We start from the raw sequence: 25,176 nt of genomic DNA on the forward strand, positions 1-25,176 counted from the left end.
GACCTGAGCCGAAGGCAGCGGCTTTAACCCACTGAGCCACCCAGGCGCCCCGCCAAAGATTTTTTATTATGAGTCTTCGTTCTCATCTCTTTCCTGAGGAACCAGCGGCCGTCCTGCTCTGGCCCGTGTTCCCCTCGGACAGCCGGACCACTGCCCTCTGTGCACAGGCGTCTCTCCCCGGTCCCCATCGGTGCCCTCGAGGGGCGGCGCCAGCAGCCCAAGCACCCCACAACCTCGCGAGCCTCGGGCGGTTTTCAGTGACGGAGGACACGACCCGTCGGTCTCAGTCTGTCATTTGCTTGCCTTTGGGTTTAGGGCTTTGACCCTATAGGAACAGTCTGTAGTTTTTCTTTCTCGTTATGGCCTGACTTGCGGCTGCAGGGCAGGGAGAAAGGCTTTCTTCCCTCCGAGGTAAGTGATCCGCTGCCGCTGGCTTTCCTGTAGGGCTTTCTGGGTTTCGTGTCATGTGCGGATCATCTGGCCCAGAGAGCGGCATTCGGGAGTGGAGGGTCTGCTGGTTATCTTGATGGTGGGGTTACTAGTTGTGACAACAGGATTTATCTGATTAAGGCTTCTTTTCCATATTAATGTACTATTTTATCTTCGGATTCTCCTATACTGAACCGAAACAGCTTGTCCCTCTTCCTCGGCACGGGTAAATCCAAGTCAGGAGCTGCGGCTTTCAGCTGCGGGTTTGGCAAAAAAATTTCCAGCTCAAGCTCTTCTGTCCTGGGGAGGACGTGAGGACGAGCGTTCTCGTCCTCCGTCCCACGTCGACGGCGTCAGTGCATGTGCCTTTTCTTGGAGAGCAGTTTGACAAAAGGCACCGACTTTGTTTGGGTTTTGTTTTTAATGCATGAACTTTTTTTCTTTTTAAGATTTTATTTATTTGACAGAGAGCACAAGTACACAGAGAGGCAGGCAGAGAGAGGGGAGGAAGCAGGCTCCCTGCCGAGCAGAGAGGCCGATGCGGGGCTCGATCCCAGGACCCTGAGCCCATGACCTGAGCCCAAGCAGCTGCTTAACCGACTGGGCCACCCCCACCCCCCGGCACCCTGTACAACTGTTCTCTACGCGCACCTGTACCGAGACGCACTAATGGTAAGGGAAGGCACCTGTCAGGCGGGCGGCGACCACGCTCAGGTTTTCGGTCGCCTTGACCTGTCCTCGAGCTCACGCACTCACTCTTCCATTTTAGACCTTCCTTCCCACTCCTTGGCCCCTGCTTTAGGCCTTTTTAGTTTCCCTCGTCCCACCGTCTCCCTGACTCCCTCCTACTCTGCTCTCAAGGGCCCCTGCCCGTGCACCTCCCCCGGTAGGGTCCCTGCTCCGTCCTGGAGGGCCGGGAAACGCTCTATTCTGGGAGCGAGGGGCTCGCACCCGAGCAAGAGCCTTTTTGTTTTCCCCGCGCGAGTTTACTGTTCTTCGTGCTACTCTTGTTAAGCCGGAGGGAGATTGACCGGGGAGGTGCCTCGTTCAAAGAAGTGCCAGCCGACCCGCCTGCGGGGGGGGGGGGGGCAGCCAGCACAGCCGGCCAGGGCTGGGGAGGCCCGAGGCCCTCTGTCGTCTGTGTCCCGGGTGCGTCGTGTCTCTCCCCCGTGGGAGTGTGCGGTCCTGTGCCCCCACTCCCAGCACCGCGCACCCCCATCCTCAATCGTCGCTGGACATCGTCAGGGATGGACTTCCTCGGGCCGGGCTTGGGCCAGCGTCCTCCCCTGGACCCGTCAACCCTGGCCGGAGGCCGGGCGTCTCGGAGTACCTGATCGGTCCTCTGGGGTCCCCTGGCTGCAAAAGAAGGGACAGTGCTGGGAAGACGTTCCTTCATGTGCACGACTTCCCTGTTCAGCGTTTGTCCGGCGTCTCGGATGCGCGCGGCTCTGGGCTTCGTGCCCCGAACACAGTAGACCAGCAAGCTCTCGGCGACCAGAGCACGTGGGTGCCAGCGAGGCAGACAGTGTAGGACACGGGGCTGGCTAGACACGGCTCTGGCTGAACCCACTCTCCCTGCTGACAGAAGGAAGGGGGGCTCGTCCTGCTGCGGGCCGAGGAGGTCTCATCAGACCGGCCCGGGGTATCTCCACCGTGAGGGGACCCGTGGCTGAGAATCCGGGCCCAGCCGTGGCGGGGGTGGGGGGCGGCCGCTGCTCCGAGTTGGCCAAGGGAGTAGCTGCCTGTTAGGCCGAGATATCTGGGTCCAGCCTGGAGGTCAAGGCATCCCCGGGAACAGACTGTTCTGTGGGGTGTTCACGAGAGAAACACAAAGCCGGGGCGCCTGGGGGGCTCCGTCGGTGAGGCGTCTGCCTTCGGCACAGATTATGGTCTCAGGGCCCTGGGATCGAGCCCCGCATCGGGCTCAGCGGGGAGCCTGCTTCTCCCTCTCACTCCCCCTCCGTGCTCTCTCTCTCAAGTAAAATCTTAAAAAAACCCAAACACCACAAAAACACAAAGCCCAGGCCCGAGTCAGGTGCCTGACCCCACGCTGCGCAGGAAACTTGCTGCCTCGGGCCGTCGTCGTCCTGAACGAACCAGCTCCGCTCCGCGCCCACCCGGGACGGTCCCAGGCCAACCGCATGCTCGCGCCTGCTCCCGGCTGCACCCGCGGCCCCAGGGCGTCGGGCGGGGGTGGGGTGGGTCAGTGGGATCAAGGACCAAACTCTGCCCCTGAAGAGGGCGGCTGCCGCCCCCAGAAAGCTGAGCCCTCGCCCCAGAGGGGCTTACAGAGGAGAGAGAAAAGGCCGGTCCGGAGCCAGAGCAGCACAGAGCAGAGCCAGGGTGGAAAGGCGGGAGCGGCGCGTGGGTCCCCGGAGCTGCCTTGGCCTCCGACCCGGGTCCTGTCTGCCCAGCCCTGGAGGAAGCCCACGGCACACCTGGCCTGGAGTTGCTTCTGGTAACACACGGAGGCCAAGTGACCTGGAGTCTCCGCGACCCTCGGACGGCGCTGCTGTCCCCGAAGGCTGCTCCCTGCTCTATCAGCTCTAGAACCCGAGCGGCCGGGCCAGCACAGGGACCTCGGAGGGCGCATTCACGTCTCGTAAATCTCTGCAACTGTCGCAGCCCTTGCCCAGGCCCTGACGTGGGGGCCACGAAACAGGCACCAGCCCCGACCGGAGCCAGGCGCACGGAGGTGAGCGGGGCCCAACAGGTCCGCTCCGCGGGGCCGGCGGGGAGAGCAAGTAAGGACCCGCTTCAAGGATGCGTGGGGAAAAGCTGCACGGACCCTCTGGCCTTTGGGGTCCTTGCCTGTGGCACGGGAGCGAGGATGAGGGACCTCGCAGGCGGAGGAAGGACACCCCAAAAGGACAGACGTTTGGTGCAGCGTCACGGGAACACAGGTGCGCGCGGTCGGTGAAACAAATCGCTCAGTCTCGCGCTTCACCGCCCGCCTGCTCGTGCGGCTGCGGACCTGACCACGGCCCTGTTTGGCACTTTTGGGACGGCGGCGCCCGGCTTCCCGGATTCGTGTGAGGACGCGGCCGGCGCGGCCCTTGCGGCACAGAAGGTGCGGAGCTCAGCACCTCCCACCGCATCTGCGAGCCCGGACAGCTTCTTAGAGAAACACACACAAGATTCCTGGCATCCCCCTAACACAGGGCTCTTTGGGGATGGAACTTAGGAATAAGGATTTTAAGCAAGCACCTCAGATGATTGTTTAGGGTCCTCTAAGGAGACTTTAAGATGAAAACGTCAGTTCAAGGGCGCTTGGGGCAGGAAGCCGGCGTTCCCACGTGCGGCCACAAGGCGGCAGCAGGGAGGCCAGAAGCGAGGGTGGACGTGAGGGGCAGCGGGTGGGCGCACCTGGGATTCAGGCTGTGGGAGGCGGCGGGCCCTGGTGCCGCAGGGTCCCCCTGCCAGGTGGCCCCTTCCTGCCGAGTACTCCCCTGCGGGCGCCTGTCTTACTACCAGGTCTTTGTGGGGACTTTGCCAGCACTGCTGTGACCTTGGCTGGGTGGGGTCTGGGGGTGAAAACGTGTCCCACGTGAGTGAGAGGAGGCAGGGGAGGTCACCTGCACGGGCGGCTTCTCCAGGGACACCGGCGCTTGTTCCGAGCAGGGCTACCCATCCCCCACTGCCAAGCTTGTGGTTCCAGGTGCTCCGCGAGGACCTGCACCTGCCCCGGCTTGCCCCCAGCTTAAAAGGGTCGGGTCTGCGGCCAAACAGCAGGCAAGGGATGCTGGGACGGGGCAGCTGCCGGCGGGAGCGGCCAAGAGGTCTCTGGCTGCGGAAAGAGGATTAGGTGACAGTCCCCTAACCCAGCCCGGAACTAACACCCAGGCCCGCTCTCCCTCCCACACCCCAGCCTGCCCCCTTGAAGCCTGCCTGAGCTCAGAATAACCCCCAGGACCAGACAGGATGGCAGGAGCTCTGCTGGGCGCGCTGCTCCTCCTGCGGCTCCTGGGTACGGACTGGGCTCGGTCCCACGCACGGGGGTAGGGACGCCCCGGGACGGGCCAAGACAAGCGACCGAGAAGCGGGCTCGGTGGCGGGCTCAGGAGGCGGGCCGAGCACACAGCCTCAGGGGCACACTCGCAGCAGAGCCCCGTGCAGACCCCGGGGCAGCAGAGAGCCCCCCAGCCCCTCGTCTGCAGCGAGCCTACGGCTGGACCCCTCCCCAGGTGCCGGTGAGGCGGAGAACCAGGAGCTGAGTCTTTACCACCATCTCTTCGACAACTACGACCCAGAGTGCCGGCCCGTGAAGGAGCCTGAAGAGACGGTCACCATCACCCTCAAGGTCACCCTGACCAACCTCATCTCCCTGGTAAGACACCCCACCCCCACCCCGGAGCCTGGAATTCCACTCCTGGCTCTGGACTCCCACTTCAACCGTCCTGACCCCCTTGTTTCTGCAGAACGAGAAAGAGGAGACCCTCACCACCAGCGTCTGGATCGGGATTGTGAGTCAGCTCCGGGTGGGGACAGCAGGAGGTCTTGACCCCCTCCCCAAACTCCTGGCGGGCAAGGGTGGGAAATGCAGGGCACTTGTGCGACCGTCCTCACTCCTTAGGACTGGCAGGATTACCGACTCAACTACAGCAAGGACGATTTTGGGGGCGTGGAGACCCTGCGGGTCCCTTCCGAACTCGTCTGGCTCCCAGAGATTGTGCTGGAAAACAAGTGAGCACCCAGGCGGCCGATGGAAGTTGGGGCCTGGGGCCTGGGGCCGCACCCGGCGCGGGCTGGGCTTGCTGGGAGGGCAGAGGGTTGGCCGCCCGCCGACGCCGGCTCTCTCGGGGTCCCCAGCATTGACGGCCAGTTCGGCGTGGCCTACGACGCCAACGTGCTGGTCTACGAGGGCGGCTACGTGAGCTGGCTGCCCCCCGCCATCTACCGCAGCACCTGCGCCGTGGAGGTCACCTACTTCCCCTTCGACTGGCAGAACTGCTCGCTCGTCTTCCGGTGGGGCGAGCCGCTCAGGGGCGGGGGCGGGGGCGGGGGCGTGATGACGGGCGGGGCGGGGCGGGGCGGGGCGGGGGGCGGCACGGACGCGCTGGCCCTGGCTCCGCAGCTCGCAGACCTACAATGCGGAAGAGGTGGACTTCGTCTTCGCGGTGGACGACGAGGGCGAGACCATCAGCAAGATCGACATCGACACCGAGGCCTACACGGGTGAGGCCTCCTCCGGCTCCGAAAACCCGCCCCTAGACGCGGTCCGCGGAGGGGACTCGCCGAGGGCCGTGGCCCCAGGCCGTGGAGGCCGGACAGCTGACCTTAACCTTGCCCCTCCACCGAAAGCACTGTCCGCGGTGGCGCGGGGCCGCCCCTTCCCGCCGGAACCGCCTTCGCCCCGACGGGCCAGGACCACCGCAGGCCCCACCTCCCCACCGCCCGCAGCCCCCGGTGTCACGGCCAGGTGTGCGGCCCGCGCCCGCTGACCGCGCCCCCGCCCCCTCCGCAGAGAACGGCGAGTGGGCCATCGACTTCTGCCCCGGGCTGATCCGCCGCCCCGACGGCGCCTCCGCGGGCGGCCCGGGGGTGGTCGACGTCGTCTACACGCTCATCATCCGCCGGAAGCCGCTCTTCTACGTCATCAACATCATCGTGCCCTGCGTGCTCATCTCGGGCCTGGTGCTGCTCGCCTACTTCCTGCCGGCGCAGGGTAAGGGGCGGCGGGGGCCGACCCCGGGCGCGCGGCTGGCGGCGGGGCCGGCCTCACCGGGCGCTCCCTCCAGCCGGCGGCCAGAAGTGCACGGTCTCCATCAACGTCCTGCTGGCCCAGACGGTCTTCCTGTTCCTGATCGCGCAGAAGATCCCCGAGACGTCGCTGGGCGTCCCGATGCTGGGCAGGTGGCGGCGCGGCGCGGGCGGGGGGCCACGCGTGCGGGCGGGGCCGCGGGGCGGGGCCAGGCGAGCCTGGGGCGGGGCTACGGCCGCGAGACACGGGGAGCCGCTCGGTCGTCCGGGCCCGCCTGGGCTTTCTTTATTCGAGCGTGGGGCGGGGCTGGGGCGGCGGCGGGTTCTCGGGTCCCCCGTCCTCCGCGCTGCTGCTGGACGCCACCTTGAGGTCCCCTGAGTGTCTCTGCCGGGGGCGGGCCGGCTCAGTGCCCCCCGCCAGCCCCGCCGCCCCCGGCCCCCAGCTCCTCCCCCCGCTCCGTCCTGAACTCACCGGTCCCCCGGCCGCCCCGAGGCCCAGCGGGCGCCCCCACGGCGGCAGGAGGGAGGCGGAGCCCTGCAGGCCCCGCCCGCACAGGCACAGCCGCGCCCCCTGCAGCGCCAGGCGGGCCCCCGCGCCCGCCGCAGCCCCCGCTCGCCGAGCCCCCTGCCCCGCCGCCTGGGCTACCCGGGCCAGCGCTCCGCCCGGGTCCCCGGCGCCTGGGGCCGGGCCCGGGCTGCCGGCGTCGCCGTCCAGTCGCCGCACCTCCTGCTGCAGCCACAGGGCTGAGATCTGCGGTGGGGGTGCGGGAGTTGGCGGGGACGCAGGGGCCTCCGCCGCCCCTTCCCCGCCGCCTCCGCCACCGCCTCCCCGCCCCTCGGCAGCCCCCGCGCCGCACCTCGAGCAAGGTGGCGCCGAAGCTCACGACGCTGGCCGCGGCCTCTCTCAGCACCAGCCCCAGGGTGGGCTCCGGGGCGGGCGGCCCCTGCGGCTCCCGCGGCTGGCGGGACTCGAGCTCCCGGAAACTCTGCTCCAGATACTCGTGGGCTGCGGCCACGGCGAGTTCCAGGGAGGCCAGGAGCGGGGGCTGCAGGGCCACCTGGACAAGGAACGGGGGCGGCGGCGCCGGCGGGTCACCGGGCGGAGCTCCCGGGGGCGCCCGCCCCGGGCGGGGCCGCCGGCGGAGCCTCACCTCCGTGGAGCTGTGGAAGTGGTAGACCCACAGCAGGGTTTCCAGCGAGCTGGGGGTCCCCTCCATGGCCGCCGGCGGAAAGGGGGGCATCGGGGCCGCGCGCGCGCCGTCTGGCCCCGCCGGGGAGGAGCAGCCTCGCGGGCCGGGAGGGTCGTTTGTGAGGTCGAGCGCGGCGGGCTCCGCAGGTACCTCATCTTCGTCATGGTGGTTGCCACGGTCATCGTCATGAACTGCGTCATCGTGCTCAACGTGTCCCTGCGGACGCCCACCACGCACACCATGTCCCCTCGGCTGCGCCACGTAAGCGCCGGGTGGGCGGGGGCGAGGCCCGGGTGGGCGGGCCCGGCGGCCCGGTGGGCGGGACCTCGAGCTCGCCCCGCCCCTCCGCCAGGTCCTGCTGGAGCTCCTGCCGCGCCTCCTGGGTTCGGGCGCGCCCCCCGAGGCTCCCCGGGCCACCTCACCGCCCAGGCGCGCTTCGTCCGTGGGCCTGCTGCTCCGGGCCGAGGAGCTGATACTGAAAAAGCCGCGGAGCGAGCTCGTGTTTGAGGGGCAGAGGCACCGGCACGGGGTCTGGACCGGTGAGCGGAGGGGAGCGCGCTGGCGGGCGCGTGTGGCGGGGCGGGCTCCCCGCTGACCCTCCCGCACGCCCCACCAGCTGCCCTGTGCCAGAGCCTGGGCGCCGCCGCCCCCGAGGTCCGCTGCTGCGTGGACGCCGTGAACTTCGTGGCCGAGAGCACGCGGGACCAGGAGTCCTCCGGCGAGGTGGGACAGGCCCCCGGGTGGGAGGGGCGGGTGGTGGCCTGGAGGCCCCCGGTCCCTGGCGCCGCGGGAGACGCAGCTTGTGTCCGCCCCTCCCCAGGAGGTGTCCGACTGGGTGCGCATGGGGAAGTCTCTGGACAACGTCTGTTTCTGGGCCGCCCTGGTGCTCTTCGGCGTGGGGTCCAGCCTCATCTTCCTCGGGGGCTACCTGAACCGAGTGCCTGAGCTGTCCTACCCGCCGTGCATGTAGACGGCGCCCCCCGCACCCGTTTCTGGAGGAAACCGATTTTGAAAGCCGCGCCGCGGGCCCCTGCTGCGGTGCGGCCCCGTGCTCGCCGCCGCAATAAATGGGCGCTGTGCCAACTTCCCCGGCTGTGCGCGGGCTCGTGTGGCTGAGTGCGCGCACCTGTGGAGGTCTGCCCCGCCGGGGCCGGGGGCAGAGCGCAGTCCTCCGGAAACCACTGGTCACTCCTGCATCCAGCCTTGCGGACCCCCCAGTGTTTCTGAGAGCCTAGGCCCTCGTGACCCTCTCTCCAGCCCTGGGAGCTGCTGCCTTTATGGCAGAAAACGGCAGGACGGCCCTGGAGGCGGCTGGAACCTGGGAGCCGCGTGCCTCCTCCGGGGAGCGGGCAGGGCTCACCTGCCCTGGGCGAAGGTTCGCCCGGAAGGCCATAGGGATAAGGCCCCCTGGGCCGCCCGTCGTCCCAGGCCTGCTGGCTTAGCCGGGCTGGTTTCCGGGACTGGGAAAGAAGACAGGGGCCCTGGATGGTAGGAGCTGGTTGAATTGTCTTTATTAACAAACGGAATATCCAAGGCCACTACATTGAGGGGGGGCGGGGCAGGGCTACTTGCTGCTCACACTATATACAGAGGCAAGCAAGGGGGTGCAGGGGGGAGCGAGAGCTCCCCACTCCCTCCCTCCACCAGGGAAGGACAGAGGCTAGAAAGAAATGGGGTTGGAAAGGGGGAAATGTTTTGGCTGGCGGGGTCCCCCCTCCATTCCCTGGGGTTTGGGGGGAGGGGAATCATTAAAGTGCTTTCAGAAAATGAGGAAATGGTCCCTGCCCCTGGAGTGGCGGGCGACCCCCCTGAAACCTAGGGCCCAGTGACCCCCCCCAGGGTCTGGTACATTCAAGGGGGGAGCCGGCTCCCCTGACGTGCAAATGAAGGGGCCCAGGGCCCTGCCCGGTCAGCAGCAGTGGGGTACGGGTGCCCGCCCCGAGCACTCTCCTCGGAAGTGGAGAAAAGGGGGGTGGGGCTCGGCCCTCTGGATTCCTGGTAAGGGGAAGCCGTGCCTCTCCCTGGAATTGGGACAGGCACAGTTTTGGGGGGAGAACGAACTGGGGGGGAGGGCGGGAAACAGGATGGTCACGTGATCACAAAAGCATCAGGGGTCAGAGGTCACGTTCCCAGCAGGCTCCAGTGAATCAAACCAGTCAAAAGCAAAAGCCCAGGGAGGGGAAAGGAGGGCGGCCTGGGGGGTCCGGCTGCGGGGGCGGCTGTCCCGTCACCAGTTCATGATGCAGTTCCGGTTCAGCGTCATGAAGTAAACCTGGCTGCTGCCCCCGGAGCGGACCGAGGCGAAAAACACCTGCGGGGTAGGAGAGGTCAGGAGGGATGGGGGCGGGGGTCGTCGGGACTAACTGAGCTGCAGCGAGAGGGGGAGAGCTGGAAACCGCAGAATTTAGTCTTAGCGCCCCCCCCCCCCGCCCCCGGCAGAGCTGCTTGGGAGAGGGCAGCAGGCGTGGGGGGGGGGGGGAGGCTGCGATGCAGGCTGTGCCCCCAGAAGACCCCACGGCGACCCCACCCCCCAACCGAGTCCGCCAGCAGGGGCAGGACCAGGGGCTCCCACCTTGTCGTTCCGCTCGCACAGGAACTTGAGTCTCTGGGCCCGTTTGTGCATGAAGACGCCGTCCAGGTGGCCCGTCTCCACCGAGCGGATCTCAATGGCTTTCTCGCCCCAGCCCATGATCTGGTTGGAGCAGATGTAGGCTGGGGGAGAAGGGCAGGAGGGCCAGTGAGTGGGCTGCGGCAGTGGCTGGGGGCCCGGGGCCCAGGGGGCGGCCCTGGGGCGGGCGCCTCGCTCACCCACGGAGGTGGGCATCTCTCCCCACTGCAGCACCACGTCCTTAATGATCCGCCCGTAGGTGTTCACGTAGACGCCCTCGTCCTCGTAGCACAGCAGCATCTCCATGCCGTCGGTGTCGGGGAGGAAGATGATGGCGTGGGGCGTGATCTGGCTCTGGATCTGGGGGCAAGAGGGCGCGCTGCAGGCCACGCCCCCACACCCCCCGCACCCCCCCCACCCCCGGGCCTACGGCCGCGGCCTGTGCCAACCCTGCCCAGCTTACGTGCACGGGGATGTAGATGTCGTAGCTGTTCCCCGAGTCCACGTCCACCGCGTGGAAGCCGGCGCTGGAGCCGTAGATGACCTTGAGCCGCTGACCCTCTTCCACGGTCAGGTCGACCAGCAGAGGGCGGTGAGGGAGGTCAGCAAAGGACTGTGGATGCGAGAGGGGCTCAGGGGCCGCGGCCGGGCCGTCGTGGCCCGGCTGGGCGGATGGGGGGCTGCGGCGGGGCTACCTTGAAGGCCATGAACTTGTGGTAGGGCTTGGGGGCCCAGGCGTACACCTCCACGGAGCTCTTCAGGGCGATGACCAGGAACTTAATACGCTCGTATTTCACTGCGGGCAGGGCAGGGCAGGGTCGGGTCCCGCAGGCCTGTCACTGAGCGCCTGGCCCCGTCGCCCGGCCACGCCGCCCAGGCCCCCGGGGCCGCCCCGCGGTGACCTCCTCACCCACGCGGTAGTGCCCGCAGCCCTCCATGTCCCCCACGGTGGTCCAGCCCTGCTTCTTCTCCACGTCCGGGTCGTTGTGCAGAATCTTGTTCCGGAGCCAAGACAGGTAATATACCCGCAGTTTGTTCCTTTTCCCTGAGGGGACACACAGGCCCTCACCGGCCGTCCAGCGCCAGCCTCCCGCCCCCTCTGCCCTTGGTCGGCCGCACCCCACGGCGGCGTCAGGGGAGGCCCCGCCTCCTCCCAGGCTGCAGGCGGGACAGCAAGGGGGTCCCCGCGCCACGCCCCATGAGCGCCGGGCCTCGCGCCTCGCGCACCTGAGATGGTGATGAGCAGGTTGAGACCTTCCAGCACGTCCATTTGCTGGAAGCGCCGCCGCCCGATGAGCCCGTACACCTTGCCCTGGCCGCTGCGGTCCAGCAGCATCAGGCCGTTCTCCGTGCCCACCAGCAGGTTGACGCCTGCGGCGGAGCCGGCGAGCGGGTCACCCGCAGCCCGCCCTCCCAGCCCCGAACACAGGGGCGCGCCGCCCCCGCTCTCCCCCGCCCCCAGCCCCGGCTCACCCCAAAGGGCCGCACAGAGGATCTCTGAATTGAACCGCTTCTTGTACTTCCGAATCTCGGGGGTCTCGCTGTGGGCGCGGGTGTTGGTGGGGTTCACGTTGACCACGGACCCTTTCCGGACGTCGTACTGGAGCTGATCCAGCCGGCCGCCCTCTCCCCCCACCAGGGCTGCCGGAAAGAGAAGAGAAGGGAGAGGAGGGCTGCAGCCCCCTCCCCCCAGCCCTCCCACCCCACCCCTGCATTTGGTGGGGGGGGGGGCTCCTCTGCATACTCAGCAGGACAGGGGAAGGGTGGAGAGAGGAGAAGGTGCAGGGAGGAGTGGAAAGTGGGCAGAAGCCCAGCCAAATCCCCACCCTGTCCCTCAGGCGCCCCGGCTGCCTCTGTCCCCGGCAGGCGCTCAGGCCCAAGTGCAGGCCCAGCAGCTCGGGAAAGCCACGCCACCAGCGGCCATCCCGGGCCCTCCCCCCGGCCTCCCGCCACGCCTGTCCTCCCGTCCTCACCTGTGATGGGGATGGTGTCCCCACTGCCTCCGGGCTGGTAGACCCCTAGGTCCACAAACATGGTGAATGAGCTCTTGCCAGGGGCCTTTACCAGCCCACGAGACTGGTACTGTGGGGGTGGGGCAGCGGTCAGGCAAACGCTCGAGACCCGGACCCCGCCCCCCCGCCCCCAGCCCCACGGCCCTGGGGCTGCATCTGCCCACTTACGTCGCTGCCTCCGTCCTTCGAGGGGGGGCTCTGGCCTTTGCCACTCTCCGTGGGTGAGTGGCTGGGCTGGACGACGTCCGGAAGGTTGGTGTAGCCGTTGCTGTCCGCGTGCAACAGGCCGCGCTCCTCCTCGGGGGTCTGAGGAACAGAGGGAAGGGAGCCAGTGCCGGGCCGGAGGCAGGGGGCACTGCAGGCGGGGGGGGGAAGGGGGGGCCACTCACGCGCTGGACCACCATGGTGCCGCCCCCATAGGGGGTCTGGGTCCCGGCCATCTCCTCCACGTCGTGGACCACCATGGTGCTGACACTGTCGGTGTCTCCGTCACTGCCGTGGGAGACAGGTTGGCCGTCAGCGCCCCCCACCCAGGTCCAGCCCGCCGCGGGGAGCAGCCGGGGATGGAGGGCCCGCGCTCTCCTCTCCAGTGGACACTGCCCCGCGGGGGTGGGGGGTGCTGGCACCTGGGGGAGGCCCGCCCTCAGCTGACAGCAGTGGGAGACAGGTGCATACACCAGCCCAGATCCCCTTCTCTAGAGAACAGAGAAGCCAGGGTCCCCCAATCTGGGAGAGGGGGAGCCTGCCTTCCCCCAGGGTGCCCCATACCGGGCTCCGGGGGCATCTCTGCTCCCCTCGGAGGGCTCCCCGTTGCTTTCCTCCTCATCTTCGCTGCTTTCCACCTCCTCGCTGGAGGACGAGTAGTCCATGGCCTTCTTGGGAGGCCGCGGGGCCTCGTCCAGGGCTCGCTCTTTCAACAGCACGAAATCCTGCGGGGGTGGGGGGAGGGGGGGACCCGTAAGGAGTGGGGGTGGGGAGAGTGGGGGCGGGTATGAAGGAAGCCAGAGGAGAAGGGGGCAGGCACGGGGGCTCCCAAGCGGGCCTCATCACTGACCTCACCGATGGCGCGTTTATAGCTCTGGGAGGGGCCGCGGGGGCCGCAGGGCAGCGGGAGGAGCGGAGAGAGGTGGAGAGAGATCAGTAGCCGAGAAGCGCGGCCCATAGCCCCTTGGCACCAGGTCGCAGAGGGCCCAGCCCGGGGCTCCTGGGGGCTCTGAGGCCCCAAGCCCCACCCCACCCCCCACGCAAGCAGGCGGGGCTGCGGCCGCTGCCCAGGACTTACTGCGGGCCGGCCTGGCCGGGAACGGTGGTCCTCGGGCTTGGCTTTGTTCCCGGGGGAGAGCACGGGGGAGCTGTCCAGTTTGGAGGAGGCTGCATAGGACAGGGCAGGAGAAGGGAGGTCACAGACCCCTGCTCGCCCTCGGTGACCCACAGCCAACCAGGCCCGAGGGAGGGTCCCCCCACGGTGTCCGGGTGGGCCCCAGAGCTGGGCCAGGCCATACCTCCCACGCGGTTCCGCTCCAGCGAGCCGGCCTGCGGGAGGTGCCCGTGAGATGGGAGGGCACCTTCCGGGCGCTCCCAGCCAGGGTCGCTCCTCCTGAGGTCCGGGTTGCTGTGGGAGGGCAGAGGCCGGTCAGGGAGCCGCACACCCCGCTCCAGTGTAGCGCCGCAGTGCAGAGAGCCACCACCAGGGGGCAGCCCGTGGCTGCAGTGAGGGTGGGACTTGGGGGGGGCAACTCCATTACCTACAGGCGTTGGGCGGGCCAGGGGGCTGAGCAGGGGGCCCTGGAGGCTTGGGGGTGCCCCGCTCTGCCCGCCTTTGCAGATAGATTTGCCAGGCGGAGTTGCTGCGAGGTCTGTGGAGGGAGCACAGGGGTGCCCGGGGGGCGGGGCAGGGGGCGCTGAGGTGACTGGGGTGGGGCTGGCCCACCCCTGAGCGGGTGACCTGGCAACCTCCCCTGTGCCCCCCAGCCCCCCGCCCCAGGGCCACCATGCAACGCCCCCCCGCCGGGGGCTACCTGGCGCGGACAGCCTGAGCGGGCCGGGCCCCTCCGGCCCCACTGGTGTTGAGGGCGGCGGCGATGGACGAGGTCCTCTGAGGCACCTGCGGGGGACCGGGGTGGGGGGCGGTCAGTGCGGTGCATCCTCGACCCGGCCGGTGTTCTCCCTGGCTTTCGCGGACGCGCCAGCCGAGGTCAGGGACGCTCACGGATCTTCCACGGTCGTGAAGCTGGGACTCCAGCCCCGCAAGTCCGCCCCTGCGGCTCCCCGAATGCCGTGGGCGTGCTTCGGGTCCCTCACTCAGCCCTGGGAGCAGGGACGTGGTCCCAGAGCAGGCAGCCTGCCCTCCGGCCTGGAGGCTCGCCGGACAGGGCCCAGGGCGGGCGCCTGGCCCTTCTCTTCCCTTCCGGCCCTGAACCCCGTTTCCACCGGGCCTGCTCCCCACAGTTCCTCCTTTTCCTTCCTGTTGCTCCCCTTCCCTGGTCCTGTGGCACGGCCCTTACCTTGGGTGGGGCCTCAGGATCCGGCCGGACCCAGGCTGGGGGGCTCGGGCTGGGGCCAGGCCCTTCGGAGGTGGGATCTGAGTTCTGGCGGATGACGGCTCCTCGGGCGCTGGGCGTGGCGCTGGGCGTGGGGACGGCGGGGTCGGGCTCGTGGGCGGCCGGGAAGGCAGCCAGGTTTCGGGTGGGCTGGTCCTGCAGGGACTGGGATCGGGGTACAGGCGCTGCATATGGCTTCAGTGGGACCCGGTGCGCCACCAGGCTCTGCAGGGAAAGACCAGGGAGGGTGGGCTGCCCGCTCTGTGGCGCATCCCCACCCGGGAGCGGGGGCCTGGGCTGGGAGGAAGCTACAAGGAGAGCCTCTGGCTTCCAAGTGTCCACTGGAGGAGAGGGGCTCTGCAAACCCAAGAGCGGGACAGGGCCAGACTCATGCGGAGGCAGGCAGGTGGCTGTCTTTGCCCCCGTACCCCGAGATCTGTGACCCCTAGCTGAGGGTGTGAGGGTGTGTGCATGCGCATATGTGCGTGTGTGCATGTTTGTGCATGCACGCGCACACGTGTTTGTGTACACGTGTGTGCACCCATGCATGTGCTTTATGTGCACGTGTGCCTGTGTGTGCACACGGGTGTTCGTGCATGTACACGTGTGGGTGCACGGCTGTGCCGCGGCCGTGCAGAGGGAGGCACCCGTATCGGCGCATGAACAGGGGCCAGAGAGAGGCTCACCTTGTGCGGTCCCTCCTGGGGCTCCACCGGCCTCTGCATAGGAGGGGTTTGGGAAAGGGCGCCCGGGGGCCCGGGGGCAGCCTGGGGCAGGGGGGGCTCTGGCCCCGTGCTGCCGGGCTTGGTCTTGGCCAAGGGGGAGTTCTGCTGCTTGTTCATCCTCGTTCTCTCCTCCACCTGCGGCGCGAGAGGAGGCCCGGGGTGGGGTGGGGGGCGGCTTGGCGTCCCCGTCCTCGGAGAACAGGCCCTCCGCCCCTCCGCCCCGGTCCCGCGCCCCGCGCCCCGCGCCGAGCTCCGCGTTCCCGGACCCGCCGGGGCGCCGCAGACAGTACCTCCCGGGCCCAGGCCGGCTTGTCGGCGGCAGCGACGCCGCGGCCGTAGTGGTAGAGCGGCTTCCTGTCGGCGGGCGGGCCCTGCTGCTGCTGCTGGAGGGACTTGAGGTAGGCGTGTTCCTGCTGCAGCTGCCGCTGGAGCCGCTCCGACTGCCGCTGCTCCTCCAGCTGCTTCCGCTTGTACTCCTGGGCCCGAGGGGAGGGAGGGCGGCTCAGGCGCGCGGCCCCGGCCGAGGCAGGCAGGCCCTCTCTCCGCCGGCCGAGACGCGGGGTCTTGCCCGGGCGCCCGGCCGGACCCCCTGCCCTGCGGTGTCCCCATCCCACTCCGGCGCAGGCTCCGCCGCCGCCGCTTCCCAGAGGGAGCCGGGGACCCCGTTACCAGCAGCAGGGCCTGTTCCTGGAGCAGCTGTTGCTGGAGGATCTCGAGCTGTCGCTGCTCCTCCTCTAGCCTGTGACGGATATACTCCTGGGGGGGGCGGGGGGGAGCAGAGGGCAGGGGGAGAGGCGGGGGGCGGCGGCGTCGGAGGACGGGACCGGTGGGGTGAGGATGAGGAGAGCGGGGAGCGTCAGAGAGAGGACAGACGGGGTGGGATGAGCCCCGGGAGGGCAGGCGATGAGGAGGACGCCGGGGCGGAGGGCCCGTGAGGGGCGGAGGGGAGGGCAGGGGCGGGGGTGAGGCGTCGAGGACGGGGCAGAGAGATGGGGAATGAAGGCAGAGACAGGAGGCGGGCAGGAGCCAGGGTGGGGGTTGAAGGGTGGGAGAAAACAGAGAGAGAGTGAAGCTGGAAAAGACAGGAATCTAGGGGACAGGAAAGACGGGGCAGGGCATCGGGGCGCGGGGGAGGCAGGCGGCAGGAGCAGAGGGGAGGCGGGCAGGGAAGGGGTGAGTCCGGTGTGCGCTGGGGGCGCTGTACCTGCTCGCGCTCGGCCTGCCGCCGCTCCTCCTCCCGCCGCAGGGCCTGCATGTCCTCCAGCCGCTGCTGCTCCTTCTCCTGCAGCTTCCGCTGCTCCCGCTCCCGCCGCTGTTGCTGTGGGCGGGAAGGGGCGCTCTTCAGGCCCGTGCTGGACACCCAGCCTGGCAAGGGGGGTCCGGCCCGCTTCTGGCGCCCGCCGGACGGTGCAGGGAGGCCTTCTCCCTGGGGCTCGGGCCCGCGGCGGTGGGTGACTGCTGCCCCTGGGGGCCGCCGCGGATGACGCTTTCTCTGTCCACTCGTGCACAAAGCAAGCCACGCAACGGCAGCCAAGTGCCCGGGAGCTAGACGCCCCAGCCCCTGGCCCCTCACCGGCCCGGCCGCCGCGGTGCGGAGTGGGCCGCAGGGACAGGCTCTGGCCACAAGGGGGCGGCAGGTGCCCGCGCAGAAGCGCCAGGTCCAGGCCGGCCACAGGGGTGGCCTGTGTGTCCACACTAGAGAGGAGGCCTCCCGAGGGGTCCCTCCAGCCCCAGAGCTCCCTGTGCCCTGCCTGGCCCCACCCTGTTCGGCCGCTGCCGGGAAGTGCGCCCCCCACCCCGGGGCCGGCTCCTGCCGGTCCTTTGCTCAGGGGCGGTTTTGGGGGGCAGCCACGGGTATCGACTGGGACTTAGACGGTTTTCTTAAGTCTGGCTCTCCGCGAACTTGGCGGTCACATCACCGTTTTGACAGAAATGCCGACGTCGAGGCCGCGTTTATGCCTTCTTCCTCAGCCCGTCCCTCCTCAGAATAAAGGCATCTGAGCAGCCCGCTCTCTAAACCGAACTAAAACACCCCCGCCACTTAAAAATGCGCCCCTCTAGGGGGCTCCTGGGTGGCTCCGTGGGTTAAGCCTCTGCCTTCGGCTCAGCTCATGATCCCAGGGTCCTGGGATCGAGCCCTGCATTGGGCTCTCTGCTAGGCAGGGCGCCGGCTTCCTTCTCTCTCTCTCTGCCTGCCTCTCTGCCTACTTGTGATCTCTGTCTGTCAAATACATAAATAAAATCTTTAAAAAAAAATCTTAAAAAAAAATGCGCCCCTCTGTTAACTCAGAGGTGTCTCTCCCACCCACCCCCAATGAGTCCAAGCGACCAGACCGCGTTTTCTAGCAAATCTAAGCCGCACGACTGAAAACAAAGGAGGGTCTCGGGAAGGGATTTCCAGATCAGACCGGAGAGCTGCTCCCGCAGAAGCCCAGGGCACCGGAGGGTGCGCGGGGACAGCAGGGACCAGCCTGTCCGTGCGGAAGGTGCCCCGTGTGGGGCCGGGGCCTCCCCCCACCCTGCCGGGCCCGCACGCCCCCCCCCACCCCCCCCACCCCCCCCCACCCCTGGCCGCCGCACCTCCTCCACGCGCCGCCGCTCCTCCTTCTGCTCCTCGATGCGGCGCTGGCGCTGGTGCAGCAGGTGCTGGATGTGCGCCTCGGGGTCGCGCTGCTGCTGGAGCTGCTGCTGCTGCAGCTGCTGCTTCACGGCCTCCGAGTTGCTCTTGTTCTCCTGCTGCAGCCGCAGGAACTCCCTGCGCAGCGTGGACTCCCCGGGCACGTTCATGATGGAGCTGGGGGGCGGGGGAGTCAGGGCATGCGTGCGGGGGGGGGGTTGGGGGGACGCCGCTGTAGCCCCCACCCCCACGACCCTCGCCCACCTCTCAGTCCCTCCGCTCCTCCAACACCCGGGCCGGGTTCTCTGCCCCCAACTCCAGACGGGGGGCCCCGTGCCCGCGAGTACGGCAACCCCCCCTCGGCCGGGCTGGGGCCCACCTGGGCTCGCCCTCCTCTCCGTGGCTGTCATCCTCCTCCTCGCTGCCGCTGTACTCGTACTCCGTCTCCTCTGCAGGGGGAGGCCACTGCTGTTCCTTGGCCTGGCGTCCCAGACCCCACCCCGGGCTAAGGAACCTTCCGCAGGGGTGAGCAGCACGGGCCGGGAGAGGGGGTGCAGGGCTCCCAGGAGTGGCGGGACCGGGCTCCGGGGGGAGGCGGGGCGGCCAAGGAGGGCCTCCGTGCCCACCGTCCTACCCTTCTCGCCGCGCTTCTTCCGGGAGCGGTCTATGTGGTCCTTGAGCTGGATGCGGACCTGGCGCTCAGTGGGCTGGTCACGGATGAAGGGAAACTTGAGCAGCTGCTCCGTGGGCGGGCGGCTCAGGTACGTCTTGATAAGACACGTGTCGATGAAGTCGGTGAACTTCTTAGACCTGGAAGGTAAGGGGGCTCACACTGGGAGGGGCTCCCCGGAAGCGGGGGGCGGTCACAGGCCAGAGAGAGGGATCCTCTGTCCAAAAGCCATCTCCGTTTCCCTCGGGTCTTCTCCACATCCCAAGCCTGGTCCGGCCCCCAGCCCTCTGTGGTGCAGACCCTCACTGGGCACAGGGGTGAAGGCGGGGGGGCCTGGTCCAGGGACCTACCATTTCTTGGACTTGAGTCTGGGGGGTGGGTTCCGTGGGATGAGGAAGAGGGCTCGCATGGGGTGCATGTCGCACAGAGCTGGCACATGGGGGGGACACACCGTGAGTCCCTCTCGCAGCTCTGTGCAGAGCCCCAAGCAGTCCCTCCCACCACAACCTCCATGACCCCCCCACGGCCCCTCTAGGGCTCCCTCCACTCCCGGGTCCACACTTACGGGGGGCCCCCTCTGCCATCTCGATGGCTGTGATTCCTAGAGACCAAATGTCACTCTGCAGAGAGAAGGAGGGACGGGAGCATGTTCCTGACAACCCTTGGTGCCCACCATCCCGGCCTTTTCAGGGCCACTTCCTGGGCTCCAGCTGACCCCACCCCTCACCACAGGCACAGCACTGCACCTTCACCGTGTCACCCGGGCCGTCCGAGCCCCCCTGTCTTCAGTCTACCCGCTACCCCATCCCCGGCCCGCCCTTGGCTGCCTCCATGCGGCCCGCCTCCTGCTCCATACCCGGTAATCGTAGGTGGCATCGGGGTTCTCGTCGCAGGCGATGACCTCTGGGGCCATCCAGTAGGGGGTCCCGATGAAAGTGTTCCGCCTGCCCACGGTGCGGTCCAGCTGGGCACTCACCCCGAAATCCACTGGGAAGACACGGGGGGGGTCGTCCTGGGGGTTTTGGCGCTGGCAGGTGTGTGCCCCAGGGGCAGCGGGGGCCCTTGCCTACCCAGACGTTCCCGGACACCTCCGCCACCCCGTCCACATCCTGAGGAGCCTGACCTAATGTCCCTGCGTCTGGGGGGACAACCGGTATGAAAGGGCCAAGGGCTAGGCAGGAGGGGCCGAGGCGTCGCATCTCCCCTGAGGGACCTGCGCAGCGCCTAGGACGCAGAGGTGGGGGGCGGGGGGCACTTCTGCACTGATTCCCAGCAGGGGGAAGGGCCTCGTGGGGGAGGAGATGGGACAGGCCCAGAGCAAGACGCCCGGCCTCCTGTCCTGGAGGTCCGAGGGCCCCCCCGCCGCCGCGGAAGGAAGTGCCGTACCTAGCTTGACCTCGGCATTCTCTGTCAGCAGCACGTTCTGCCCCTTGATGTCCCGATGGATCACCTTGTGAGCGTGCAGATGGGCCAGACCCTGGGGCGGGCGGGAGGGGGGGGGACATCAACCACGGCGCCAGAGGGTACGGCCGCCAGGAGGAGAGGGGCACACGGGGCTGGGCTGAAGGGGCCGCCCCCACGCGACCCGGGAGTGTCCTCAGGGGAGCGGCCCCTGGAGAAGGCCCAGCAGCTGCAAGGTGGCAGGGACGGTGGCAGGCGGCTGTGCCCCCCGCCGCCGGAGGGTTCTGCAGGGCCGGCCTGGGTCTCCCAGCCCCGACCTGCCCGGGGCCTCGGGCGCAGGCAGAGGCCGGCGCTCACCCGCAGGATCTCCCGGCAGATGTAGGCGATGCAGTCCTCCTTCAGCGCGTTCCCCTTTGTGTTCTTCACCAGGTCCGTCACGGAGCCCGCACCGCAGAACTCCATCACCAGCTACGGCCCCGGGGAGCCGGGGAAGAGCACCCGTCAGGCAGGACCTCCGTCTGCGTCCCCCACCCCCCGGGCCCCTGCAGGAGGGCCAGAGGCCTTGGGGCCACAAGTGGGGTGAGCTGGGCACATGAGAAGGCCATGCATGCGGGGCTGAGGGAGGTGATCTGGGCCCCACGGGAGAGCCCGAGGAACCCCGAAAACTAGACAGAAGGAATGCCCGTGCGCGTTTTCCTCGGGGACGGCCCCAGGCTTTTGTCTGGGCCCCAAGGGGACCCGCAGCCCAAAACCACAGGCGCGGACCCGGAGCGTGCCCTGGCAAACTTTGGCCCACGAGCCAAGCCTGGTTTTCATATTTCTAAAAGGTTGAAAAAAATCAAACTAAGAATCCTATAAAATTGGAATTGCAATGTCCTAAGTCAAGGCTTCAGGGGACCCAGTGACACTCCCATCCCCATTCACGTGTGCACTGCCCGTGGCTGTTTCGGGGCCCAGCGGCCGCCGTGAGCAGCCATCACAAACTGTAGGGTCCACAGAGCCCCAGACAGTGGCTGCCCAGCCTTTGCGGCCAGCCCCTGGCCCAGAGGCCCGGCGGGGACTAAGAACGGTTCTCCAGGGCTGCTGGAGACCAAGCGGCAGGCAGGGCAGGCCAGCGAGCTGCAGGAGGGGTCCCGGGGAGACCCCTGCACGCGCCGCGGGGGCCGGGCCCGCCAGCACCCTGGGGATGGGGAGGCCCGTCCCCGCGTTCCTCCACACATCCCACGCGGAAAAAGGCCGGCGGGTACGTGTACACGCGCAAATGCAGCGACGGGGATCTGCGTGCGCCCATCTGGGCCCCTCCCCCGCCACAGGCCCGGGGTGGGGGGGGGCGGTGCAGTGCGACCAGCAGGGGGCGCCCCGGGTAGGGCCTAGCCTCGGGTCCTGGGGTCGCCCACCCACCACCCCGCGGGCAGTGTCGCTGCCCCTGCCCTGGGCACAGTCCGTGCACGCGCGCCTCAGGGACGCGGACCGGGACCGACGCCCGTGTGCAGAGGGCACAGGCGGTGCTCGGGAAGCACCTGTCCGTGGCTGGCGGGAGCGGAGCCCCAGCTGAGCCCTGAGCCCGCAGCCACGGTCCCTGGCGCTCCCCGGGCCCGGGGCTGCGGAGCAGGAAGGGCGAGGCCGGGAGCGCCGGGCCTGGCGGGGAGGGCAGTGAGTCTCGGGAGAGACTCTGGGGGAGGCCCAGGAGCCACAGCTCTGGGTGGAGGAATCATCACAAGGGCTTGTGCTCCGCAGGAGGGTCCGACCTCTGCCTCCACGCAGTTTTGGGGGCTGTGGCTCCCGACGGAGCTGGGCAAGGAGGCAGGACGGACGGGCTCCCCTCTTGGCCCAGCCCCCGCTCAGGGAGGATGCAGGTGAACCCCAGGACCCCGGAGAGCCTGGCAAGAGGCCACAGCGCGTGGGTGGAGAGGCAGGGAGTCCGGGAGGCCATGTGCACGGAGGGAGGGCTGGGGGCCTGCGCTGGCGTGCGGGCGGGCCTGGAGGCAGGGAGGACGGCGGAGGGCGGGCTCACCCACAGCTGGTCATCATTCCCGGGCGGGCTCTTCTTGATGAAGGCCCCGTAGTAGGTGGCGATGTTGCGGTGGTGCGAGTACTTCTTCAGCATGTTGATCTCCTGTTTGATCTCCTCCTCCTCGTCCTAGGAGGAGCGGACGGCTGAGCCCGAGGCCCCCACCCCACCCCCGACTTCGGTGCCCCAGCCTGCCCCCCGCCCCCGGCCGCTCCCTACCTCCGTGACGTCCATGACCTTGATGGCAGCCAGCTGCCCCGTCTTGACGTGCCGACCCTGTGGGGCAGAGAGCCGGACGCGGAGGCTCTGAGTCTATGTCTGGGGACGCGTGATTCCGGGACAGGCAGCGCCTTCTGGCTGTTTTCAGTCTTAGAAAGTGTCCCCGTGGTGACGAGACACCCCATCTATGGGTCCGTCACAGGGGCAGGCAGGAGCCTCTCAGAACAACTACGGAGCCTGGACTCCAAGCGCTAAGTTGGATGGAGACGACGGGTACGCTCTGCCCCTAAACAGCTCAGGGAGGCGCGTGGGAGTCACCTCTGTCCCGGGGCTCCCAGTTTGAAGAGCAGGGGTGACAGCGGTCCTCCCCCGCCTTGGGGGGAGCTGGGAGGGGTTCCGCCTCTCTAGCAGCTTCTATGCCAGACCCACAGCCTCGTGCTTTCAGGAAGCCTTTCCCAGAATCGCCCCCTTCCAAGGCTTTTTATTATTACTGGCAGGAAAGAATAAAGACAGAGCTCGGATTTGAGGAACTCGGGGAAACCCAGAAAGCAGACCAGCCTGCCGATGCCCCACCACTAGTGCTGATGGGAAGGAACTTCTAGAATATGTCCCTGCCATTCTCTCTCCTCCCCCCTCATCCCTCTGACATTCCTCCAGGAGCCATCCCGGCCTGGGACAGGGGAGTCCAGGCTTCCTGGGAGAGAGCAGGGGGCTGGGGGAGGGACGGTCAGCCCCCGCATCATTCTTGTGCTTCCGCGGTCGTTCAAGACCCCAAGCCCAGAGCAGCAGCAGAACACAGCTACTATTTCCATGGCAACGACCAGGCTGGCAATGGGAGACTGGGGGAGGGGGCGCACCTTTCCCCCAAAGCCCACAGGGTGGTCCCGATGACCCAGGAAATGCCCCTGCGATGCAGAGACTAGTGGGAAGGCCTAGCGTCACATCAGGAGAGGCAGAAGGCCGGCGTGTGCCCTAGAGGCTCCAGCTCTGGGGACAGCATCCGCCTGGGACATCTAATGTGCCACCTCCTCCTCCCAGTGGGACCTGTAGTTGGGCTGGTGGGCCAAGCTGAAGCGACAGGCAATGGTCTCAGAAGTGCTGCTTTGTGTGGGGGACAGCGACAGCCCCCGGAGCAGAAGGCCAGAGTTCAAGAATACCACTTCCCCTCTGTGACAGGTCCTGGGGCTCTACCAATGCCAAGGCTGGGCCTCGGTGAGGTCTGGGAAGAAGCCAGAACTGCTCTTGTGGCCTGAGCTCCGCTCGGAGTTCCCAGGTGTGCCCCGACGGACACACACGCACAGCCCCACACACACTTGCATGCACACACACACATGCACACCCACGTGCACACACATGCACACACATGCACACACAGATACACGTGTGCGTGCACACGCCCACACTGATACACGTGTGCACACGCATGCTCACAGATACAGGTACACACATATGCGCACGCGCGCGCGCGCGCACACACACACACACTTGCCACTGCCCTCTCGGGCCCCTGCCCACACCCTGCCCGGCTCCAGACCTCCTCCTGCTGAATGCAGGACTCACGGAGACTCCATGCACAGCCCCGCAAAACAGCCCACTGCTGGGCTTCTTCCTCCCACCACGTTCACGCTCCTTACCTCTCCCAGCCTCCGTCCCCTCCCACAGCCCCAGAACTAGGGCCTGCTCCCCCCGCCGAGGGCCCTGTTAGGGCTCACCTTGTACACCTGTCCGTACGTTCCATTGCCGACCACCTCCACCAGCTCGAAGATTCCAGCAGGGTCCTGTGGGGAGGGAGACAGAACAAGGGGTGGGGACTTCAGAACAGAGCGGGAGAGACACATCCGGTCAGAGTGAGCACAGGGACAGGACGAAGGGGCTTCGGTGAAGCCAGGCCCAGCTGTGGTTTCGGTGGGTTCCGGGTTCTTGTTCTACAGGCAAGGGCAGAAGAAGGGGAGAGACGACAGCAGTGGGAACCGCACTGGCCTCCAGACATGCCCGTGATCGCACAGGCAGCGGCAAACTCTGGGAGGCTGCGGCCGCCTCTACCAGACGGGGGTGCCCGAGCGTGCACCTCCAGAGCTGGGGTCCCCTGCACACACCTGCGACCATGGTGAAGGGCTTGGGACAGAGCCCGGCACGGAGCGTGTGTGCACAGTACAAGATAATCATCATTACGATTTTTTAAAAGATTTTATTTATTTGACAGAGAGACAGCGAGAGAGCAAACACAAGCAGGGGGAGTGGGAGAGGGAGAAGCAGACTCCAAACTGAACAGGGAGCCCAATACGGGGCTCGATCCCAGGACCCCAGGACCATGACCAGAGCTGAAGGCAGACACTCAACTGACTGAGGCCACCAAATGCCCACGGTCGTGATTTTGTAAAAGCAGGGAGGAGGGAAGCCAGCTGGAGGCCACGAACCCAGCAGCCTCCTCTCTTGTCCCTTTCCCGCTTCTTCCCAGTCCTCCTGATACCCAGCGTGGGACAGCAGGTGACGGAGAGGGCCACGGGGAGGCCCGGGGGCTGGAGTACTCCCAGGCCCCGCTCTCTGGAGCCAGGCGGTGCCAGGAGGAGAGGCTGGAAGGGCTCAGACAAAGCCACCGAAGAGGCTCCCGGCCTGCTGGCCTGAGAGCACACGGCCAGCCCAGCTGCGGGACGCCCTCCGCACCCTCTGTCGGGGTCTTCTTTTGGGGACAGGCCAGGAGGTCAGCCTGCCCCTCGGCCCCCTGCGGATGCAGCAGGGGGGCGACACCCCCAAAAACACACTCTCCGGGCAGTACCCGGACCTCTGGGCTGATTGTTTTAAAAGCACAGAGCCTGAGGGGTGCTTGGGTGGCTCAGTGGGTTAAAGCCTCTGCCTTCGGCTCAGGTCATGATCCCAAGGTCCTGGGATCGAGCCCCCACATCGGACTCTCTTTTTACCAGGGAGCCTGCTTCTTCCTCTCTCTCTCTCTCTCTGCCTACTTGTGATCTCTGTCTGTCAAATAAATAAATCTTTAAAAAAATAAAAATAAATAAAAGCACAGAACCTGAAACTGCTCTCTCCCTGATTCTGAAA

General features: G+C 67.6%; 3 protein-coding genes across 8 annotated transcripts in view; 1 reads left to right on the top strand and 2 right to left on the bottom strand.

Moving 5' to 3' along the window:
• Positions 1-4,159: 4,159 nt before the first annotated feature.
• Positions 4,160-8,406, top strand: CHRNE (cholinergic receptor nicotinic epsilon subunit). Its single transcript, XM_080825797.1, has 12 exons — positions 4,160-4,396; positions 4,614-4,756; positions 4,848-4,892; positions 5,003-5,112; positions 5,239-5,394; positions 5,504-5,604; positions 5,894-6,094; positions 6,168-6,282; positions 7,466-7,580; positions 7,672-7,858; positions 7,936-8,042; positions 8,140-8,406. The coding sequence occupies exons 1-12, from the start codon at positions 4,351-4,353 to the stop codon at positions 8,287-8,289; spliced, it is 1,476 nt and encodes a 491-aa protein (XP_080681923.1). The 5' UTR covers positions 4,160-4,350; the 3' UTR covers positions 8,290-8,406.
• LOC308357340 (uncharacterized protein C17orf107) lies at positions 6,416-7,517 on the bottom strand (the record flags this gene model as incomplete). The annotated part of the gene is made up of 2 exons (XM_080826837.1): positions 6,987-7,517; positions 6,416-6,880 (listed from the first exon to the last, which is right to left on the bottom strand). The coding sequence occupies exons 1-2, from the start codon at positions 7,368-7,370 to the stop codon at positions 6,416-6,418; spliced, it is 849 nt and encodes a 282-aa protein (XP_080682963.1). The 5' UTR covers positions 7,371-7,517.
• A 28-nt stretch (positions 8,407-8,434) lies between the features above and the next one.
• The window catches only part of MINK1 (misshapen like kinase 1), a 46,384-nt gene continuing 29,642 nt past the window's right edge, over positions 8,435-25,176 (bottom strand). The window contains exons 2-34 of one of the 6 annotated variants that reach the window (XM_080825795.1): positions 23,835-23,900; positions 22,123-22,179; positions 21,907-22,032; positions 20,250-20,360; positions 19,878-19,968; positions 19,348-19,478; positions 19,057-19,111; positions 18,842-18,920; positions 18,456-18,631; positions 18,201-18,270; positions 17,785-17,998; positions 16,409-16,522; positions 15,874-15,960; positions 15,495-15,680; positions 15,166-15,339; positions 14,444-14,704; positions 13,958-14,043; positions 13,685-13,795; positions 13,442-13,551; positions 13,222-13,310; positions 12,994-13,017; positions 12,708-12,868; positions 12,329-12,431; positions 12,108-12,245; positions 11,901-12,009; positions 11,401-11,568; positions 11,155-11,298; positions 10,838-10,972; positions 10,623-10,723; positions 10,391-10,540; positions 10,128-10,287; positions 9,892-10,031; positions 8,435-9,630 (exon numbers count right to left, since the gene is read on the bottom strand). In XM_080825795.1, the coding sequence (XP_080681921.1) occupies positions 9,547-9,630; positions 9,892-10,031; positions 10,128-10,287; positions 10,391-10,540; positions 10,623-10,723; positions 10,838-10,972; positions 11,155-11,298; positions 11,401-11,568; positions 11,901-12,009; positions 12,108-12,245; positions 12,329-12,431; positions 12,708-12,868; positions 12,994-13,017; positions 13,222-13,310; positions 13,442-13,551; positions 13,685-13,795; positions 13,958-14,043; positions 14,444-14,704; positions 15,166-15,339; positions 15,495-15,680; positions 15,874-15,960; positions 16,409-16,522; positions 17,785-17,998; positions 18,201-18,270; positions 18,456-18,631; positions 18,842-18,920; positions 19,057-19,111; positions 19,348-19,478; positions 19,878-19,968; positions 20,250-20,360; positions 21,907-22,032; positions 22,123-22,179; positions 23,835-23,900 (4,011 nt within the window). In that variant the 3' untranslated portion in view covers positions 8,435-9,546. The remainder of the gene's footprint in view (positions 9,631-9,891; positions 10,032-10,127; positions 10,288-10,390; positions 10,541-10,622; positions 10,724-10,837; positions 10,973-11,154; positions 11,299-11,400; positions 11,569-11,900; positions 12,010-12,107; positions 12,246-12,328; positions 12,432-12,707; positions 12,869-12,993; positions 13,018-13,221; positions 13,311-13,441; positions 13,552-13,684; positions 13,796-13,957; positions 14,044-14,443; positions 14,705-15,165; positions 15,340-15,494; positions 15,681-15,873; positions 15,961-16,408; positions 16,523-17,784; positions 17,999-18,200; positions 18,271-18,455; positions 18,632-18,841; positions 18,921-19,056; positions 19,112-19,347; positions 19,479-19,877; positions 19,969-20,249; positions 20,361-21,906; positions 22,033-22,122; positions 22,180-23,834; positions 23,901-25,176) is intronic. The other 5 variants (XM_080825793.1, XM_080825791.1, XM_080825796.1 and 2 more) reach the window with 5 other exon arrangements.

The sequence above is a fragment of the Martes martes genome (genome assembly GCF_963455335.1).
Source record: "Martes martes genome assembly, chromosome: 16".
Taxonomy (NCBI): Eukaryota; Metazoa; Chordata; class Mammalia; order Carnivora; family Mustelidae; genus Martes; species Martes martes.

Coding starts and splice junctions, on each gene's coding strand:
- CHRNE (XM_080825797.1), top strand. CDS start 4,351: ATGGCAGGAGCTCTGCTGGGCGCGCTGCTCCTCCTGCGGCTCCTGG. Junction 5,605..5,893: donor CGACACCGAGGCCTACACGG/GTGAGGCCTCCT, acceptor CCCCCTCCGCAG/AGAACGGCGAGTGGGCCATC. Junction 6,283..7,465: donor GGCGTCCCGATGCTGGGCAG/GTGGCGGCGCGG, acceptor CGGGCTCCGCAG/GTACCTCATCTTCGTCATGG.